This window comes from Oncorhynchus masou, chromosome 29, assembly GCF_036934945.1.
Source record: "Oncorhynchus masou masou isolate Uvic2021 chromosome 29, UVic_Omas_1.1, whole genome shotgun sequence".
NCBI lineage: Eukaryota > Metazoa > Chordata > Actinopteri > Salmoniformes > Salmonidae > Oncorhynchus > Oncorhynchus masou.
Window position 1 is genome coordinate 20,562,571 of NC_088240.1, and position 19,822 is coordinate 20,582,392.

The 19,822-nt window shown below is 46.5% G+C and overlaps 1 protein-coding gene across 4 annotated transcripts in view; it reads right to left on the reverse strand.

The window, feature by feature from the left end:
- Positions 1–19,822, reverse strand: part of arhgap20 (Rho GTPase activating protein 20) — a 61,473-nt gene that overhangs the window by 12,011 nt on the left and 29,640 nt on the right. For all 4 annotated transcript variants that reach the window (XM_064944226.1, XM_064944225.1, XM_064944228.1 and 1 more), the window contains 9 exons: positions 15,336–15,485; positions 14,203–14,244; positions 13,975–14,059; positions 13,790–13,867; positions 13,614–13,680; positions 13,153–13,350; positions 4,608–4,963; positions 3,180–3,289; positions 2,820–3,009 (listed from right to left, as the gene is read on the reverse strand). In XM_064944226.1, the coding sequence (XP_064800298.1) occupies positions 2,820–3,009; positions 3,180–3,289; positions 4,608–4,963; positions 13,153–13,350; positions 13,614–13,680; positions 13,790–13,867; positions 13,975–14,059; positions 14,203–14,244; positions 15,336–15,485 (1,276 nt within the window). The remainder of the gene's footprint in view (positions 1–2,819; positions 3,010–3,179; positions 3,290–4,607; positions 4,964–13,152; positions 13,351–13,613; positions 13,681–13,789; positions 13,868–13,974; positions 14,060–14,202; positions 14,245–15,335; positions 15,486–19,822) is intronic.

The window sequence follows — 19,822 nt, forward strand, 5'->3', positions numbered from 1 at the left end:
GATAAGGGAGGTAAAGGCAAAAAAAGGCCATGGTGTCAAAGTAAATACAATATAGCAAGTAAAACACTGGAATGGTAGATTTGCAGTGGAAGAATGTGAAAAGTAGAAATAGAAATATTGGGGTGCAAAGGAGCAAAATAAATAAATACAGTAGGGGAAGAGGTAGTTGTTTGGGCTAAATTATAGGTGGGCTATGTACAGGTGCAGTAATCTGTGAGCTGCTCTGACAGTTGGTGCTTAAAGCTGGTGGGGGAGATGTGTTTCCAGTTTCAGAGATTTTTGTAGTTCGTTCCAGTCATTGGCAGCAGAGAACTGGAAGGAGAGGCGGCCAAAGAAAGAATTGGTTTTGGGGGTGACCAGAGAGATATACCTGCTGGAGCGCGTGCTACAGGTGGGTGTTGCTATGGTGACCAGCGAGCTGAGATAAGGGGGGACTTTACCTAGCAGGGTCTTGTAGATGACCTGGAGCCAGTGGGTTTGGCGACGAGTATGATGCGAGGGCCAGCCAACGAGAGCGTACAGGTCGCAGTGGTGGGTAGTATATGGGGCGTTGGTTGGCACAAAACGGATAGCACTGTGATAGACTGCATCCAATTTAGTAGGGTATTGGAGGCTATTTTGTAAACGACATCGCCGAAGTCGAGGATTGGTAGGATGGTCAGTTTTACGATGGTATGTTTGGCAGCATGAGTGAAGGATGCTTTGTTGCGAAATAGGAAGCCAATTCTAGATTTAACTTTGGATTGGAGATGTTTGATGTGAGTCTAATAGGAGAGTTTTTTTGTTGTTTTTTTTCACCTTTATTTAACCAGGTAAGTTGAGGACAAGTTCTCATTTGCAACTGCGACATGGCCAAGATAAAGCATAGCAATTCGACACATACAACAACACAGAGTTACACATGGAATGAACAAAACATACAGTCAATAATACAGTAGAAAAAAAGATGTAGTGAGTGCAAATAAGGTCAAATAAGGGAGTTATTAAGGCAATAAATAGGCCATGGTGGCGAAGTAATTACAATATGGCAATTAAACACTGGAATGGTAGATGTGCCAAAGTTGGATGTGCAAGTAGAGATACTGTGGTGCAAAAGGAGCAAAATAAATAAATACAGTATGGGAATGAGGTAGATAGATGGGCTGTATACAGATGGGCTATGAACAAGTGCAGTGATCTGTGAGCTGCTCTGACAAGCTGGTTCTTAAAGCTAGTGAGGGAGATGGGAATCTCCAGCTTCAGTGATTTTTGCAGTTCGTTCCAGTCAGTGGCAGCAGAGAACTGGAAGGAAAGGCGACAGGCCCTTGAATTTGTCACACTGAGCTCTATCAGAGAAGTAGTTAGTGAACCAGGTGAGGCAATCATTTGAGAAACCAAGGCTGTTGAGTCTGCCAATAAGAATGTGGTGATTGACAGAGTCGAACGCCTTGAACAGGTCGATGAATACAGCTGCACAGTAATGTCTCTTAACAATGGCGGTTATGATATCGTTAAGGACCTTGAGCGTGGCTCAGCTCGGAAACCAGATTGCATAGCGGAGAAGGTACGATGTGATTCAAAATCAATAATCTGTTTGTTAACTTGGCTTCCGAAGACCTTAGAGATGCAGGGTAGGATAGATATAGGTCTGTAGCAGTTTGGGTCAAGAGTGTCCCCCCCTTTGAAGAGGGGGATGACCGCGGCAGCTTTCCAATCTTTGGGAATCTCAGACAATACGAAAGAGAGGTTGAACAGGCTAGTAATAGGGGTTGCAACAATTTCGGCAGATCATTTAAGAAAGAGAGGGTCCAGATTGTCTAGCCCGGCTGATTTGTAGGGGTCCAGATTTTGCAGCTCTTTCAGAACATCAGCTATCTGGATTTGGGTAAAGGAGAAATGGTAGGGGCTTGGGCGGGTTGCTGTGGAGGGTGCCGGGCAGTTGACCGGGTTAGGGGTAGCCAGCTGGAAAGCATGGCCAGCCGTAGGGAAATGCTTATTGAAATTCTCAATTATAGTGGATTTGTCGGTTGTAACAGTGTTTCCTAGCCTGAGAGCAGTGGGCAGCAGGGAGGAGGTGCTCTTATTCTTCATGGACTTTACAGTGACCCATAACTTTTTTGAGTTTGTGTTGCAGGAAGCAAATTTCTGCTTGAAAAAGCTAGCCTTGGCTTTTCTAACTGCCTGTGTATATTGGTTTCTAACTTCCCTGAAAGTTGCACTACACGAGGGATGCTAATGCAGAACGCCACATGATGTTTTTGTGTTGGTTAAGGGCAGTCAGGTCTGGAGAGAACCAAGGGCTATATCTGTTCCTGGTTCTAAATTTCTTAAATGGGGCATGCTTATTTAAGATGGTGAGGAAGGCATTTTTTTAAAAACAGGTCAATATCCTTACAGGATACCCGGGGCAGGTCGATTAGAAAGGCCTGCTAGCTGAAGTGTTTCAGGGAGCGTTTGACAGTGATGAGTGGAGGTCGTTTGACCGCTGACCCATTACGGATGCAGGCAATGAGGCAGTGATCGCTGAGATCTTGGTTGAAAACAGCAGAGGTGTAATGTATGTATGTATGTATGTATGTATGTATTTATGTCTGTATGTATGGACATATGTATGGGGCCCTTGTTCTTAACTGGAAGTACACGTGAGCAACTCACTCTCACCCAAATTTCCCATTGACATTAATACTTAATATAGGCAAGAGTATGATGTAGTAACACACATACACTGTGTGGTAGAATTATGTGATTGATAAGACATGAAAGTAAATTAAATAAATGAAAAGGTTTGTTAGCAGAGAGGGAAATCTACAAAAAAGTTTGAGGTTTGGGTCCATTCTCACCTTCTTGGTGGCCTCCCCCTCTCCCCGTGGGCTACAGGGGGCTGGTGTCCACAGCATGCTGGGAGCGATGCACACAGACAGATTGAAGGCATTCATCTGGTTGTCTTCTGCATTTCCTTGGATACAGTGGAGCACGGCAACCACGTGTCTGAGAAGCAAGAGGTTTTCACTGGGCAGAAGATGGACTAACCTGAGGTGGGGGACGACGACAAAGATATCAGTGATGAAAACACAACATTGACAACATCTGGTAAGACTGGATGTGTCAGACAAAGATTTAAATAGTGGGCAGAGAATGATGAGGGTGATCCTTGTTTTTCCTATGTGTTTGTGAAGGTGTGTTACGGGGAGTGTCAGTACCTATGGATGGCTAGCCATTTCTCCTCTTCCTCCTCTCTCTCCATCACTCCAACCCACTGCTCATACAGATCCACACAAAGCAGACTGCCTGGAACGTTCCGCAGGAAGTCCTGTTGGGGGACACAACCACAGGGACACAATTTAGGTTAGAACACCCCTTAAAAACGTATGTGAATATATTGAAGCAACATCTCAAGACATCAGTCAGGAAGTTAAAGCTTGGTCGCAAATGGGTCTTCCAAATGGACAATGACCTCAAGCATACTTCCAAAGTTGTGGCAAAATGGCTTAAGGACAACAAAGTCAAGGTATTGGAGTGGCCATCACAAAGCCCTGACCTCAATCTTATAGAAAATTTGTGGGCAGAACTGAAAAAGTGTGTGTGTGCAAGGAGGCCTACAAACCTGACTCAGTTGCACCAGCTCTGTCAGGAGGAATGGGCCAAAATTCACCCAACTTATTGTGGTAAGCTTGTGGAAGGCTACCCGAAATGTTTGACCCAAGTTAAACAATGTAAAGGCAATGCCAATCAAATACTAATTGAGTGTATGTAAACTTCTGACCCACTGGGAATGTGATGAAAGAAATAAAAGATGAAATAAATCATTCTCTCTACTATTATTCTGACATTTCACATTCTTAAAATAAAGTGGTGATCCTAACTGACCTAAGACAGGTCATTTTTACTTGGATTAAATGTAAGGAATTGTGAAGAACTGAGTTTAAATGTATTGGCCTAAGATGTATGTAAACTTCCGACTTCAACTGTATGCTTCTTTTCTGTAGAGATTATATGAATCCTAAAAATATGGCACATAAAGTAGAACAGAATGCTATGAAAGAATCTGTGCAACTCAACTATTATGCAGTAATATTTTAGAGTAGTTGAAAGATGGCACAGCCAGGTGTGTTTTACTGAAGCAATCTATCCTTTTACACTCAACATTGTTTGTTTGTCAGCTCAGTTGTTTTCAGTTTGTTGGCTAGGATTGGGTATAGTAATATAGTAATATGCCTAACTGAACAGCAGCACGTGTTCTGTGTGTGTGTCCTGTTCTGTCTGATCAACTACAGCTACAGGTTTCCAGTAAAGCCTTCCAACATGTGCTTTGAATTGAGTGTGTTTTTCTACCTAACCTTTGTCTTCCACTCCAATCACTTCACTACTTTCTGTCTGTCTAAGACTTTCTATGATTTCACACACACACACACACACTGGATATGGTGGTGAACGTGTGTCTACAGCTGTATTAGCTCTGTGCTGTGAATTATTCTAATGTGTTGAAGCAGGATGAAACAGATCCTTCAAACCTCCTCTCTCTCATGTCCCATTTTATCTGATCTGACAAGCCTGGCTAAACCCTTTAAACTCTGATTAATACAAAAGGACCCTGGTGTGTGTGTGTGCTTGCTTGCATTCTGTCCTACCTTGAAAACTGCAGCGGTGACGAACACAGACTCGTGTGTGAGTGTGTGTGTGTCCTCTGTCCCATTGTCCAGTCTGTCTCTCAGCTCTCTGCAGGCTTTGGCCCCTGCAGAGCGACGGAATATACCCCTGGTGTAGGGACCCTCCTGGTACAGAAACACCAGCATATCCATGACAGGTTTGGGCAGGGTGTGGTCAGGGCGGCAGACGGAACTGAGAGACCGTCCGAACAGGCGTCCCGGGGTGGGGGACAGGGAGGTGGGGGACAGGGGGACACCGTCCAGTTGGCTACTGGACCCCCTCCAGAAGGCCCAGTTTATCAACAACCTCTTCCTCTTAACAGACTTCTGACCTGGCTCTATAGGGAGAGAGAGGGAGAGAGGACATTATTATATTATGAAGTAGGGCCTACTGCTCAATAAAACACAATGAGAGGGAGAGAGAGGGGGAGAGAGATGAAGACTTAATGGTGTTTGGAGAGAGCAGAGGAAGGGGGGAGAGAGAGAGAGAGAGAGAAGGAGGCATTGATTCAGAAAGAGACGTGACTAGAGAGGGGTCTGAGTCTAATGGGGTGGAGATGGGGCAGTCTGTCTGGAGAGAGAGAGAGAGCTAGAGAGAGACAGAGAAAGAAAAAGTGTTTTGTGTGCTTAGTGAAACCATATTTCTGAGACTTGGTATATCATGTTAAGTACTTGTGAGTCCTTTGGAATTATTTCCAAAGGAAATGAATATGTAAAAAAGTATGAAATAAGTATTGTGAACCCTTTGGAATTATTTGGATTTCTGCATAAATTGGTCATCAAACTTGATCTGATCTTCATCTAAGTCACAACAATAGACAAACATTATGTGCATAAACTAATAACACAAAAATTATTGTATTTTTCTTGTCTATATTGAATACATCACTTAAATATTCACGGTGTAGGTCGGACAAAGTATGTGAACCCCTAGGCTAATGAATTGGAGTCAGGACTCAGCTAACATGGAGTCCAATCAATGAGACGAGATTGGAAAAATTGGTTACAGCTGCCTTGCCCTATAAAAAACACTCACAAAATTTCAGTTTGCTATTCACAAGAAGCATTGCCTGATGTGATCCATGCCTCAAACAAAAGAGATCTCAGAATAACTCAGAAGACTTGCATAAAGCTGGAAAGGGTTACACAGGTATCTCTAAAAGCCTTGATGTTCATCTGTCCATGGTAAGACAAATTGTCTATAAATTGAGTTCAGCACTGTTGCTACTATCCCTAGGAGTGACAGTCCTGCAAAGATGACTGCACGAGCACAGCGCAGAATGCAGGATGCTCAATGAGGTTAAGAAGAATCAGCTAGTATCAGCTAAAGACTTCTCTGGAACATGCTAACATCTCTGTTGACGAGTCTACGATACGTAAAACACGAAACAAAAATGTTGTTCATGGGAGGACACCACAAAGAAGCCCTTGATGTCCAAAAAAAAGCATTGCTGCACGTCTGAAGTATGCAAAAGTGCACCTGTATGTTCCACAGTACTACTGGCAAAATATTATGTGGACAGATGAAACTTCAGTTGAGTTGTTTAGAAGGAACAATGTAGAAAAAAAGGCACAGCACACCAACATCAAAACCTCATCCCAACTGTAAAGTACGGTGGACGGAGCATCATGGTTTGGGGCGGCTTTGCTGCCTCTGGGCCTGGACAGCTTTCTATCTTCGACAGAAAAATGAATTCCCAAGATCTGTCAGGACCCGGTTACGAACCCGGGTCTCCGGAGTGAGAAACAGTCACTTAACCAACTGAGCCACGAATAGTCAGCAGAACCCAGAAGATGAGGCAGACACAGCAGTACTTGAGACGGTGTATTTAATAAAGTAAAAAGTGAAGTCCTTCAGGAAAACATGTAACTCCACAACCTCAAAAGGAATTCCACAAGAACAAGGTAATCCACAAGGTAATCCTCCAAGACAAAAGGTAAATCCACAAGGTGGTAGGTAAAGCATAAAAAGCCTCAAAAGATACTCAAAAATAAATAAACAAGAACAAAAAACAGAATTCCACAAGAGCGTCCACCGGGATCAACAAGAGTACACAGAATACTAGGGCTGGGTGCTAACATACAAACACAGAGCAAAGAACTGAGGGAAACTAAGGGTTTAAATACAATCAGGGGAAACGAGGCACAGGTGCAAATAATAATGGGGATCAAGGGAAAGCAAAAGGTCAAAAAGCACAATGGGGGCATCTAGTGACCAAAAACCGGAACAACCCTGGCCAAATCCTGACAAGATCATCAAGACATTTTGCAGGAGAATGCAATTTGTCCGCGAATTGAAGCTCAACAGAAGTTGGGTGATGCAACAGGACAACGACCCAAAACACAGAAGTAAATCAAGAACAGAATGGCTTCAACAGAAGAAAATACACCTTCTGTAGTGGCCCAGTCAGAGTCCTGACCTCAACCCGATTGAGATGCTGTGACATGACCTCAAGAGAACAGTTTACACCAGACATCCCAAGAATATTGCTGAACTGAAACAGTTTTGTAAAGAGGAATGGTCCAAAATTCCTCCTGACCGTTGTGCAGGTCTGATCCGCAACTACAGAAAACGTTTGGTTGAGGTTATTGTTGCCAAAGAAGGGTCAACCAGTTATTAAATCCAAGGGTTCACATACTTTTCCCACCCTGCACTGTGAATGTTTACAGTGTGTTCAATAAATACATGAAAATGTATAATTGTTTGTGTGTTACTAGTTTAAGCAGACTGTGTTTGTCTAATGTTGTGACCTAGATGAAGGTCAGATCAAATGTGATGACCAGTTTATGCAGAAATCCATGTATTTCCAAAGGGTTCACATACTTTTTCTTGCCACTGTATGTTACATACCGTGTGTGTCTATGTACAGTACCAGTCAAAAGTTTAGACACACCTACTCATTGAAGGGTTTTTCTTTATTGTTACTATTTTCTACATTGCAGAGTAATATTGAAGTGATCAAAACTATGAAATAACACATACGGAATCATATAGTAACCAAAAATAAAACCAAAATAATGTCCATTGCTCGTGTTTCTTGGCCCAAGCAAGTCTCTACTTATTATTTGTGTCCTTCAGTAGTGGTTTCTTTGCAGAACAATTGATGTTGAGATGTGTCTGTTTCTTGAACTCTGTGAAGCATTTATTTGGGCTGCAATTGCTGAGGCTGGTAACTCTAATGAACTTATTCTCATGTCTTAAAGTAATGATAGACAATTGTTTCTCTTTGGTTATTTGAGCACTTGTTCATTGAAATGCATTCCAAATGACTACCTTATGAAGCTGGTTGAGAGGATGCCAAGAGTGTGCAAAGCTGTCATCAAGGCAAAGGGTGGCTACTTTGAAGAATCTCAAATATAAAATATAGTTTGATTTGTTGAACACTTTTTTGGTTACTACATGATTCCATATGTGTTATTTCATAGTTTTAATGTCTTCACTATTATTCTACAATGTAGAAAATAGTTAAAAAATAAAGAAAAACCCATGAATGAGTAGGTGTGTCCAAACTTTTGACTGGTACTGTATGTTTGACAGACTATGAGCTCTCTGTCTGTGTGTTTATTTGAGTTACGTTGCGTGTGTGGGTACCTGTTTGTCTGTCTACTTGGACTTTCTGGATAAAAACATTAAATGTGTGTGAAGCACAGTTTATACTGTGTTTATAAGGGTGGGGGGTGGACAATAAAAGGCCCTTCCACATTAGCGGCACAACACCCCTAGCTGCCCAGGACCCTGCACGTTCAAATCTGACTTTAACACTCCACTCCAGCTTTACACTCAGTTACATTTTGGAATCCAAATCAAAACAACATTGTAATAGAGCCGCTCCAACATTCTTAAACGAGCCCAAGCATCGTTAAATGTTCATAAAGTTGTAAATCACGCATCACTATATACCAGTGTGAGAAATCTTGGAGAGGGGGAATATTTAAAAGAGAGGGAACGAGGGGGAGAGAAAGAGAGAGAGGGCTGGTTGTATGGGCAATGTTTTGATCCTTTTATGGATTTTAATGGATCCATTTGGGTTTGTTGCAAAACAGATGCCATATTTCTCTCCTAGCCAATAAAAACCTTTCATTTTCTGGATGGATGGGTAAAAATATTTGGTGTCATAGTAGAGTTGACACACAAATCCATCAGTGACACCCTTCGCCATGTTTGTAAAACACTTGTTAGATGGAAATAATTAGGCTGGTGTAGCGAATATTGGACGTGTGGTTAAATGGAGGTTTATGTGTGATAAAATGCATCTCGGGTGAGAGGTGTAGGAGTCAGGCGCAGGAGAGCAGGGATGTCTGAGAAGCGTGTTTAATAATATAGTCCACCAATACAAAAACGGCACAGACAAAAATCCCAAAACTACGCTTTCGAATACTCAGAAACTCGGAGGAACAAACACAGTTCTGACACTTTACATACACGTGCGTAATAGTGAAAAACACCAAACATCAAATACAATCAAGCGCAAGACACACAAGTCTAATCCTGCACGAATTAAGGCTGGTAACAGGTGCCCTATATACACACAGAAATAAACGCAATTGAAAAAAAGGTGTTAAAAGGAACACAGACAAAACAACTAGAAATGGAAAAAGGGATCGGTAGCGGCTAGTAAGCCGGCGACGCCGAACGCCGAGTGCCACCCAAACAGGGAGAGGAGTTACCGTCGGTATAAGTCGTGACAGTAGGCCCCCCCCCCCCATGGCGCGCGGCTCCCGCAGCGCGACAACGCCGGCCTCGAGGACAACCCGGAGGACGAGGCGCAGGGCAATCCGGATGGAGGCGGGGAAACTCCATTAGCATAGGTGGATCCACTACGTCCTCCACCGGCACCCAGCATCTCTCCTCCAGACCGTACCCCTCCCAGTCCATGAGGTACTGAAGACCCCCACCCGGCGCCTCGAGACCAGTATGGGCCGAACTGCATACGCAGGCGCCCCCCCCCCCCCACCCCCGATGTCCAGGGAGGCGGAGGGACCTCCCGCACCTCATCTTCTTGAAGCGGACCAGCCACCACCGGCCTGAGGAGAGACACATGAAACAAGGGGTTAATACGGTAATACGGGGGGAGCTGTAACCTATAACACACCTCGTTTATTCTCCTCAGGACTTTGAATGGCCCCACAAACCGCGGACCCAGCTTCCGGCGGGGCAGGTGGAGGGGCAGGTTTCGGGTCGAGAGCCAGACCCGGTCCCCCGGTGTGTACACCGGGGCCTCGCTGCGGTGGCGGTTGGCACTGGCCTTCTTCGGCCCATTTAAGGTACCCGTGGGCGGCCTCCCAGGTTTCCTTTGAGCGTCTTACCCAATCGTCCACCACAGGAGCCTCGGTCTGGCTCTGATGCCATGGTACCAGGACCGGCTGATAGCCCAACACACATTGGAAGGGCGACAGGTTCGTAGAGGAGTGACGGAGTGAGTTCTGGGCCATCTCTGCCCTGGGGATGTACTTCGCCCACTCCCCTGACCGGTCCTGGCAATACGACCGCGGAAACCTACCCACATCCTGGTTCAGTCTTTCCACCTGCCCATTACTCTCGGGGTGAAACCCAGAGGTTAGGCTGACCGAGACCCCCAAACGTTCCATGAACGCCTTCCACACCCTGGACGTGAACTGGGGACCCCGATCAGAAACAATATCCTCAGGCACCCCGTAGTGCCGGAAGACGTGAGTAAACAGGGCCTCCGCAGTCTGTAGGGCTGTAGGGAGACCGGGCAAAGGGAGGAGACGACAGTACTTAGAAAACCGATCCACAACGACCAGGATCGTGGTGTTGCCCTGTGATGGTGGCAGATCGGTCAAGAAGTCAACCGACAGGTGTGACCAAGGCCGCTGTGGAACGGGAAGGGGTTGTAACTTCCATCTGGGCAGGTGCCTAGGAGCCTTGCACTGAGAACACACTGAGCAGGAGGACACAAACCCTCACGTCCTTGGCTAAAGTGGACCACCAGTACTTCCCACTAAGACATCGCACCGTCCTACCGATCCCCGGGTGACCAGAGGAGGGGGACGTGTGAGCCCACCAAATGAACTTGTCTCTAATCTCCAGCGGAACATACACCCGTCCCGCTGGACACTGTGATGGAGTAGGCTCAACACGCGATGCTCGCTCAATGTCTGCGTCCAACTCCCACCTCACAGGTGCCACTAGACACCAAGCCGGGAGGATGGGCGCAGGATCAATGGCCTGCTCCTACGTATCATATAGTCGGGATAGTGTGTCTGCCTTAGTGTTCGGCGAGCCTGGTCTATAGGAGATGGTGAACCTAAATCGGGTGAAAAACATGGCCCACCTTGCCTGACGAGGGTTCAGTCTCCTCGCTGCCCGAATGTACTCTAGATTGCGGTGGTCAGTCCAGATGAGAAAAGGGTGTTGGGCCCCCTCAAGCCAATGTCTCCACACCTTCAGGGCTCTGACAACAGCTAGCAGCTCCCGATCCCCCACGTCATAGCTTCGCTCCGCCGGGCTGAGCTTCCGAGAAAAGGAAGCACAGGGGCAGAGCTTCGTTGGCGCACCCGAGCGCTGGGAGAGCACGGCTCCAACCCCAGCCTCGGATGCGTCCACCTCCACTATGAATGCCAAAGAGGGGTCCGGATGCGCCCTCGTCGATGAGGTGGTAATTGGGTCGCCTTCTTTTTACAGAAGGCGATAGCCAAATCGGCATATTCTGAGGGAATGTGCACGGTGGAGACTTGGTCTGGACTCTCCACCGTTGTAGCACAGATGGAAACTCCTACACACCTGCCTGAGCACTCCTCCGACCACCCCTGTAGAGCCCTCTGTTGCCACGAAATCCTGGGGTTGTGACGGGCCAACCAGGGGATCCCCAACACCACCGGAAACACAGGAGGATCAATGAGGAAGAGACTAATTCTCTCCTCATGACCCTCCTGCGTAACCACACCCAGTGAAGCCGTGGCCTCCCTGACTAGCCCTGACCCTAATAGTCGGCTGTCTAAGGCGTGCACTGGGAAGGGTTTGTCAAGCTGAACAAGGGGAATCCCTAACCTGTTCGCTAAACCGCGGTCAATTAAATTCCCCGCCGCGCCTGAATCTACTAGCGCCTTATGCCGGGAAAGAGGGGGAAATTCAGGAAAAACAATCCATACATACATGTGACCAACAGGGGGCTCTGGGTGAGCCTGGTGCCGACTCACCTGAGGTGTCCGGGCAGTGCTCGGCCTGGCGTCTCGACTCCCGGGGGGACCCCCTCAGCACCGGTCAGCAGTGTGCCCTCTGCGACCACAGCTGGCACAGGAAAGGCCCCCTCCTCCGGTCGCCCTCGCTGCAGCACCTCCTAGCTCCATGGGTGTTGGAGTGGTGGAGCTGGGGGATGGAACTGACAGAGCCCGATCTGGACGTCCGCGGGTTGCCAGCAAGTTGTCCAACCGAATGGACATGTCGATCAATTGGTCCAAGGACAGGGTGGGTCTCTACAGGCCAGCTCCCTACGTACGCCCTCACGCAAACGACACCTATAGTGATCGATCAAGGCCATGTCGTTCCTTCCCGCGCCAGTGGCCAAGGTCCGGAACTCTAGAGCGAAGTCCTGAGCACTCCTCTTCTCCTGCCTCAGATGGAACAGCCGTTCACCCGCCGCTCGACCCTCAGGTGGGTGATCGAACACAGCCCGAAAGCGGCGGGTGAATTCTGGGCAGTGGTCCCTCGCCAAGTCAGGATCGTTCCATACCGCGTTGGCCCACTCCAGGGCTATACCTGCGAGGCAGGAGACGAGGGCGTTCACGCTCTCACCCCCCGAAGGAGCTGGACGAACGGTCGCCAGGTATAGGTCCATCTGGAGTAAGAAGCCCTGGCACCCGGCCGCCGTCCCATCGTACTCCCTCGGGAGGGCGAGTCGAATCCCACTGTGCTCAGGCAATGAAGGAGAGGGTAGTGGTACTGGTTGGGGTGTGGCTGATAACGGTGTGGGAAGGCCACCTCTCTCCCATCTCTCCATCGTCGCCATCACCTGATCCATGGCGGTCCCCTATCGGTGTAACACTGCCGTGTGGTGTTGAACTCCATAATTATCTTGGTGCAGGATTCTGTGATAAAATGCGTCTCGGTGAGAGGTGTAGGAGTCAGGCCCAGGAGAGCAGGGATGTCTGAGAAGCATGTTTAATAATATAGTCCACCAATACAAAAATGGCACAGACAAAAATCCCAAAACTCTCTCTCTCTCTCTCTCTCTCTCTCTCTCTCTCTCTCTCTCTCTCTCTCTCTCTCTCTCTCTCTCTCTCTCTCTCTCTCTCTCTCTCTCTCTCTCTCTCTCTCTCTCTCTCTCTCTCTCTCTCTCTCTCTCTCTCTCTCTCTCTCTCTCTCTCTCTCTCTCTCTCTCTCTCTCTCTCTCTCTCTCTCTCTCTCTCTCTCTCTCTCTCTCTGTACTTTTAGAGAGAAAGACGTATGAGGGAAAAGAAGGAGGTATGAAGTAAACAAGTGCAAAAAAGGGATGCGACACATTTTTGAAGGAATCGTAACCCTTTTTTCTGTTAATCCGTTCACTGTCGGTAAGGGATCTCATACCTATGAGCGGAGCCTGTCTGAGGTCCACCCGGCTGGGCTTGAGGATGAACTGGCACTGGGTGTCTGGAGGGAGACACTGGTCCAGCAGCATCGTCCCCTGTTCCTCCTCCAGAGGAGGAATCGCATCCTTCCCTCCATCTCCTCCTGCTCCTACATTACGAATGTGACTCATCTTGATACTGAAGGGAAACTCGTGCCCTGAAGGGTTAGAGAGGAGAGGGTCAGGAGGTTAGACGTCAGGGGACGTGAGTCTGTCCTGAGATGTGACCAGACCAGGTTTACAGTATTCAGCTAGTCTTTTACCTACCTCGTCATTAACGGAAGGAAGAATACCACAGCAGAGCAACTTTTGACCGCGGAGTAAAGAGTTGGAGGAGGTAGAAGTTGCCCCTGACCACTGATTAAGGTGTATGCTGGATGTAAAAGAGCTAAGTAGGGTTGGGTAATGGAGGTAAACTCACCAATCAGAGGATAGGGGGAGTCATCCTTATAGGAGCTCATCCACAACTGGTGGTCTTTCACACAGCCCTAGAGAGAGAGAGAGAGAGAGAGAGAAAGAAAGAATGGCACCAAAGAACACACTTCCAAAACATACTCACTCACTCACACACACTCAGAAACAAGCGCACACACTTACCGAAATGCCAAACAGTTGTAGTGCCATTCGGATTACATCAGTGGTGCTGTCGGAATTACTGACAGCTAGAGTCTTAGCCTGGGGAAAAGCACAAAAACATTAAATAAATTAACACAAGCACACACACAACCATGAAAGAACCCCCCCACACACACAGACCTGCACCACCGCATTCGTAAACTTACATAAGCACAATTCCCAATGTCCTTTGCAAATATTTTCAAAGGAATGGTCTTGGGGTCATCCTTCTCTTTCTCTTCATTTATTCGACTGGAGGAATGAAGGAAGTCAGAATTAGAAAATAACACTTTATTTCACACAAGCATAGTGTCTATTCAATACTGAAGTCAAGCCATAGAATATTACTGTCAGAGTAAGTTATGAAAATATTGTCTCCCGTCAATTTTGGTTACCTTTTGATGAGAGAAAGCCACTTCTCCTTGTGCTCCACAGAACTGCAGACAGAGGAGACAGAAGGGGAAATGAAGTCGGATAACCATCTTATTTTTCTCATCTTCTCTTACATAATGAGTCCCTGTAAAACTGCATAGTTCCTATGAATTCCTGGTGTCAAGGCATATAGTGTGTGTGTGTGTGTGTGTAACAGTATAATTTTAAACCGTCCCCTCGGGCGAACCAGGGACCCTCTGCACACATCAACAACTGACACCCACGAAGCATCGTTACCCATCGCTCCACAAAAGCCGCGGCCCTTGCAGAGCAAGGGGAACTACTACTTCAAGGTCTCAGAGCAAGTGACGTCACCGATTGAAACGCTATTTAGCGCACACCGCTAACTAAGCTAGCCGTTTCACATCCGTTACACTCACCCCCCTTTTGACCTCCTCCTTTTCCGCAGCAACCAGTGATCCGGGTCAACAGCATCAATGTAACAGTATAATTTTAAACCGCCCCCTCGCCCATACACGGGCGCGAACCAGGGACCTTCTGCACACAACAACAACAGTCACCCTCGAAGCATCGTTACCCATCACTCCACAAAAGCCGTGGCCCTTGCAGAGCAAGGGGAACTACTACTTTAAGGTCTCAGAGCAAGTGACGTCACCAATTGAAACGCTATTTAGCGCACACCGCTGACTAAGCTAGCCGTTTCACATCCGTTACATGTGGGATATTTTCAAATCCCTGGCTCTCTGTGGTCAGAGTAAGGGGGGATTACGATTAGGAATATGACCCAGGTTGTGGTGTGGTGGAGTGTTAAGAATTTACTGTTCTAGTGGTTGTTACTTGTTCTGAGACACAGTAAAACAAGTCCTGTACTGTACTGTGCTGTGCATACTCAATTAGGAATTATTAAAGGGACTTTCTCACTATAAGTACAGAGTATACTGTAATAATACACTAACCAGTCTGCTTTCATACATAGTGTGTGTGTGTGTGTGTGTGTGTGTGTGTGTGTGTGTGTCTGTGTCTGTGTCTGTGTCTGTGTCTGTGTCTGTGTCTGTGTGTGTGTGTGTGTGTGTGTGTGTGTGTGTGTGTGTGTGTGTGTGTGTGTGTGTGTGTGTGTGTGTGTGTGTGTGTGTACCTGAATGTGGCGACACAGTTGAAAGTGGGCCAGCCCATGACGAAGCTCCTTTCTGGACTGGTGGTGCCTTCACACACATCCTCCATACAGCCTGCTGTCCACATCTCACACATACGCACCTGAGCCTTCAGCTTGAAGTGTGTGGACGACCTGCAGGAAACACAAGAGGGACACAAACAGTTTAATATACTAGCACACACACACACACACACTGAATCACATATTTCTGAGCACATACAGTACATTACTTAATAGTCATGGTCGAATTCTCAACCTTCCTACATTATATACTGTATATATTTTCTACATTGTTGAATAATGGTGAAGACATCAAAACTTTGAAATAACACTTATGGAATCATGTAGTATCCCAAACATTTGAGATTCTTCACAGTAACCACCCTTTAACTTGATGACAGCTTTCCACTCTCGAATTGCCAGGGTCGAGAGGAGTTGTAGCCATCAGCATGCCCCGGAGACGGGACGGGCCATGCAGTAAACCACGTCACATCCTGTTGGGCCCACAGCGAAACCACCAGCACCCATGGTCCCGGGGAAAGTCAACAGTCACGACACCCACGCTCTGTTCAATTCCTGGAGTGTGGTAACGCTCGTAGAAGCACGCCTGCTTGCCCAGCCTACCAACCATGGTGAGGAGATGTCCGTCTCCTGTGTCCACGGCAACACCAAGCGGTATTCGACCGGCAGGCCACCACCGTGATTCCACAAGGGAGCTGCCAGATGGTGGTAGGTGTCGTACCTGAATTGTCCAGTACCCCTCCTTGTGGGACGAGATTGTCCTCTGTTCACGGAACTGTGGAGGCACGAGCTTGGAAAAAGAGTACAAGCCGGCGACCGACGAGAGCACCGTCGGACTGCCACCTGTGCGACCCCGAAGCAAGTGGTTGCCAGCCCCGGGTCTTCGGACCAGCAGTCGAGGATCCAAGGGGGCGCTGGAACCAACCTGGTGAACAACCGGAGGAGGAACCCATGCCCCCCTCCTCAATTTAGAGGGACCCGCAGAGATACCTGCCCTGAGACCCCTGAGTGTACAGTTTGGGACCACCCAGTGGGAGGATCCAAACTTGAAAGCCGCCGCAGCCCAGGTGATAGTGGTGGATGGCCAGCTGTTGTATCAGGTGTTGCACGAACAGGGGGAACTTCAAAAAGTGTTGTTGCTGACCAACCAGTACGTCGGAACTGTTCTTCAGCTGGTCCACACTTATTTGTTGGGGGCCCACCTGGGAATGGAGAAAACCTGGGAACGGATCGCCGCACGGTTCCACTGGCCAGGATTTTAAATGTATTTATTTAACCTTTATTTAAGTTGGCAAGTCAGTTAAGAACAAATTCTTATTTACAATGACGGCTTACCAAAAGGAAAAAAGGCCTCCTGCGGAGACGTGGGCCTGGGATAAAAATAAAACAATAAATCCAATATGAATATAGGACAAAACACACATCATGACAAGAGAGACAACACAACACTACAGAAAGAGAAACCTAAGACAACAACATAGCAAGGCAGCAACACATGACAGCAACACAACATAACATAACGACAACATGGTAGCAACACAACAAGGTAGCGGCACAAAACATGGTACAAATATTATTGGGCACAGACAACAGCACAAAGGGCAAGAAGGTAGAGACAACAATACATCACACAAAGCAGCCACAACTGTCAGTAAGAGTTCCATGATTGAGTCTTTGAATGAAGAGATTGAGATAAAACTGTCCAGTTTGAGTGTTTGTTGCAGCTCTTTCCAGTCGCTAGCTACAGCGAACTGAAAAGAGGAGCGACCCAGGGATGTGTGTGTACTTTGGGGATCTTTAACAGAATGTGACTGGCAGAACGGGTGTTGTATGTGGAGGATGAGGGTTGCAGTAGATATCTCAGATAGGGGAAGTGAGGCCTAAGAGGGATTTATAAATAAGCATCAACCAGTGGATCTTGTGACGGGTATACAGAGATGACCAGTTTACAGAGGAGTATAGAGTGCAGTGATGTGTCCTATAAGGGGCATTGGTGACAAATCTGATGGCCGAATGGTAAAGAACATCTAGCCGCTCGAAAGCACCCTTACCTGCGATCTATAAATTATGTCTCTGTAATCTAGCATGGGTAGGATGGTCATCTGAATCAGGGTTAGTTTGGCAGCTGGGGTGAAAGAGGAGCGATTAAGATAGAGGAAACCAAGTCTAGATTTAACTTTAGCCTGCAGCTTTGATATGTGCTGAGAGAAGGACAGTGCACCGTCTAGCCATACTCCCAAGTACTTGTATAAGCCTAAATCCTCAGAGGTAGTAATAACACCTGTGGGAAGAGGGGCATTCTTCTTACCAAACCACATGACCTTTGTTTTGGTGGTGTTCAGAACAAGGATATGGGTAGATAAAGTTTGTTGGACACTAAGAAAGCTTTGTTGAAGAGCATTTAACACAAAATCCGGGGAGGAGTATAAGACTGTATCATCAGCATATAAATGGATGAGAGAGCTTCCTACTGCCTGAGCTATGTTGTTGATGTAAATTGAGAAGAGTGTGGGGCCTAGGATTGATCCTTGGGGTACTCCCTTGGTGACAGGCAGTGGCTGAGACAGCAAATTTTCTGACTTTATACACTGAACTCTTTGAGAGAGGTAGTTAGCAAACCAGGCCAAAGACGCCTCAGAGACACCAGTACTCCCACAAGAATGAAATGGTCTAGTGTATCAAAAGCTTTGGCCAAGTATATAAAAATAGCAACACCGTCTTGCTTAGAATCAAGGGCAATGGTGATATCATTGAGGACTTTTAAGGTTGCAGTGACACATCCATAACCTGAGCTGAAACCAGATTGCATACCAGAGCAAATACTATAGACATCGAGAAAGCCAGTCAGTTGATTATTGACAGGTTTTTCCAACACTTTTGATAAATAAGGCAAAATAGAAATAGGCCTAAAACAGTTAAGATCAGTTTGATCTCCCCCTTTAAATAAAGGATGAACTGTGGCTGCCTTCCAAGCAATGGGAACCTCCCCAGACAGGTGAGACAGGTTAAAAAGGTTGGAGATAGGCTTAGCGATGATAGGAGCAGCAACCTTAAAGAAGAAAGGGTCTAGTTTTGGGGTCAAGTTTACGTAGCTCGTTTATTACCTCGGACTCAGTGACTGCCTGCAGGGAGAAACTTTGTAGAGAGGCAGGGGGAAAAGAGGTAGAAGCATCGGGGATAGTCGCATTAGAAGGGGTGAGAGATGAGGAAATGTTGGACGGACAGGGAGGCATGGCTGAGTCAAATAGGAATCCTGACTTTTGAAGTGGTGATCACAGAGCTCAGCTATGTGCTTCTTTCAGTAACAACCACATCATCAACATTAAGGAACATGGGCAGCTGTGAGGAGGAGGGTTTATTCTCCAGGTCTTTAACTTCTTGGATATAGGGGGCGCTATTTTAATTTTTGGATGAAAAACGTTCCCGTTTTAACTTCTTGGAACTCTAGGGGCGCAATTTCATTTTTGGATGAAAAACGTTCCCGTTTTAAACAAGATATTTTGTCACAAAAAGATGCTCGACTATGCATATAATTGCTACTGTTCGAAAGAAAACACTCTGACGTGTCCAGAAATACAAAGATCTTCTCTGTGCGTGCCCTTTAACGTGAGCTTCAGGCAAAACCAAGATGAGATGGCATCCAGGAAATGACAAGGATTTTTGAGGCTCTGTTTGTCATGATCTCCTTATATGGCTGTGAACGCAAGAGGAATGAGTCTGCCCTTTCTGTCGTTTCCCCAAGGTGTCTGCAGCATTGTGACGTATTTGTAGGCAGATCATTGGAAGATTGACCATAAGAGACCACATTTACCACGTGTCCGCCCGGTGTCCTGCGCCGAAATTGGTGCGCAAAAGTCACCTGCCAGTATTTTTCCAAACAATACAGAGAGTAAAGCAAGCTTCCACGAACTGCATGTCAATGAAGAGATATGTGAAAAAACACCTTGAGGACTGATTCCAAACAACGTTTGCCATGTTTCGGTCGATATTATGTAGTTAATCCGGAAAAAGTTTTACGTTGTAGGTGACTGCATTTTCGGTTCGTTTCAGTAGCCAGGCGCAATGTAGAAAACGGAACGATTTCTCCTACACACAGACGCTTTCAGGAAACACTGCGCATTTGGTGTGTAACTGAGAGTCTCCTCATTGAAAACATCAGAAGCTCTTCAAAGGTAAATGATTTTATTTATTTGGTTATCTGGTTTTTGTGAAAATGTTGCGTGCTACATGTTATTCAAAATGCATTGCTAGCTTTGCATACTCTTACACAAATTAGTCAATTTCTATGGTTCAAAAGCATATTTTGAAAATCTGAGATGACAGTGTTGTTAAGAAAAGGCTAAGCTTGAGAGCAGATGCATTATTTTCATTTTATTTGCGATTTTCAGAAATCGTTAACGTTACATTATGCTAATGAGCTTCAGGCTATAACTGTATACAGGGTTTTT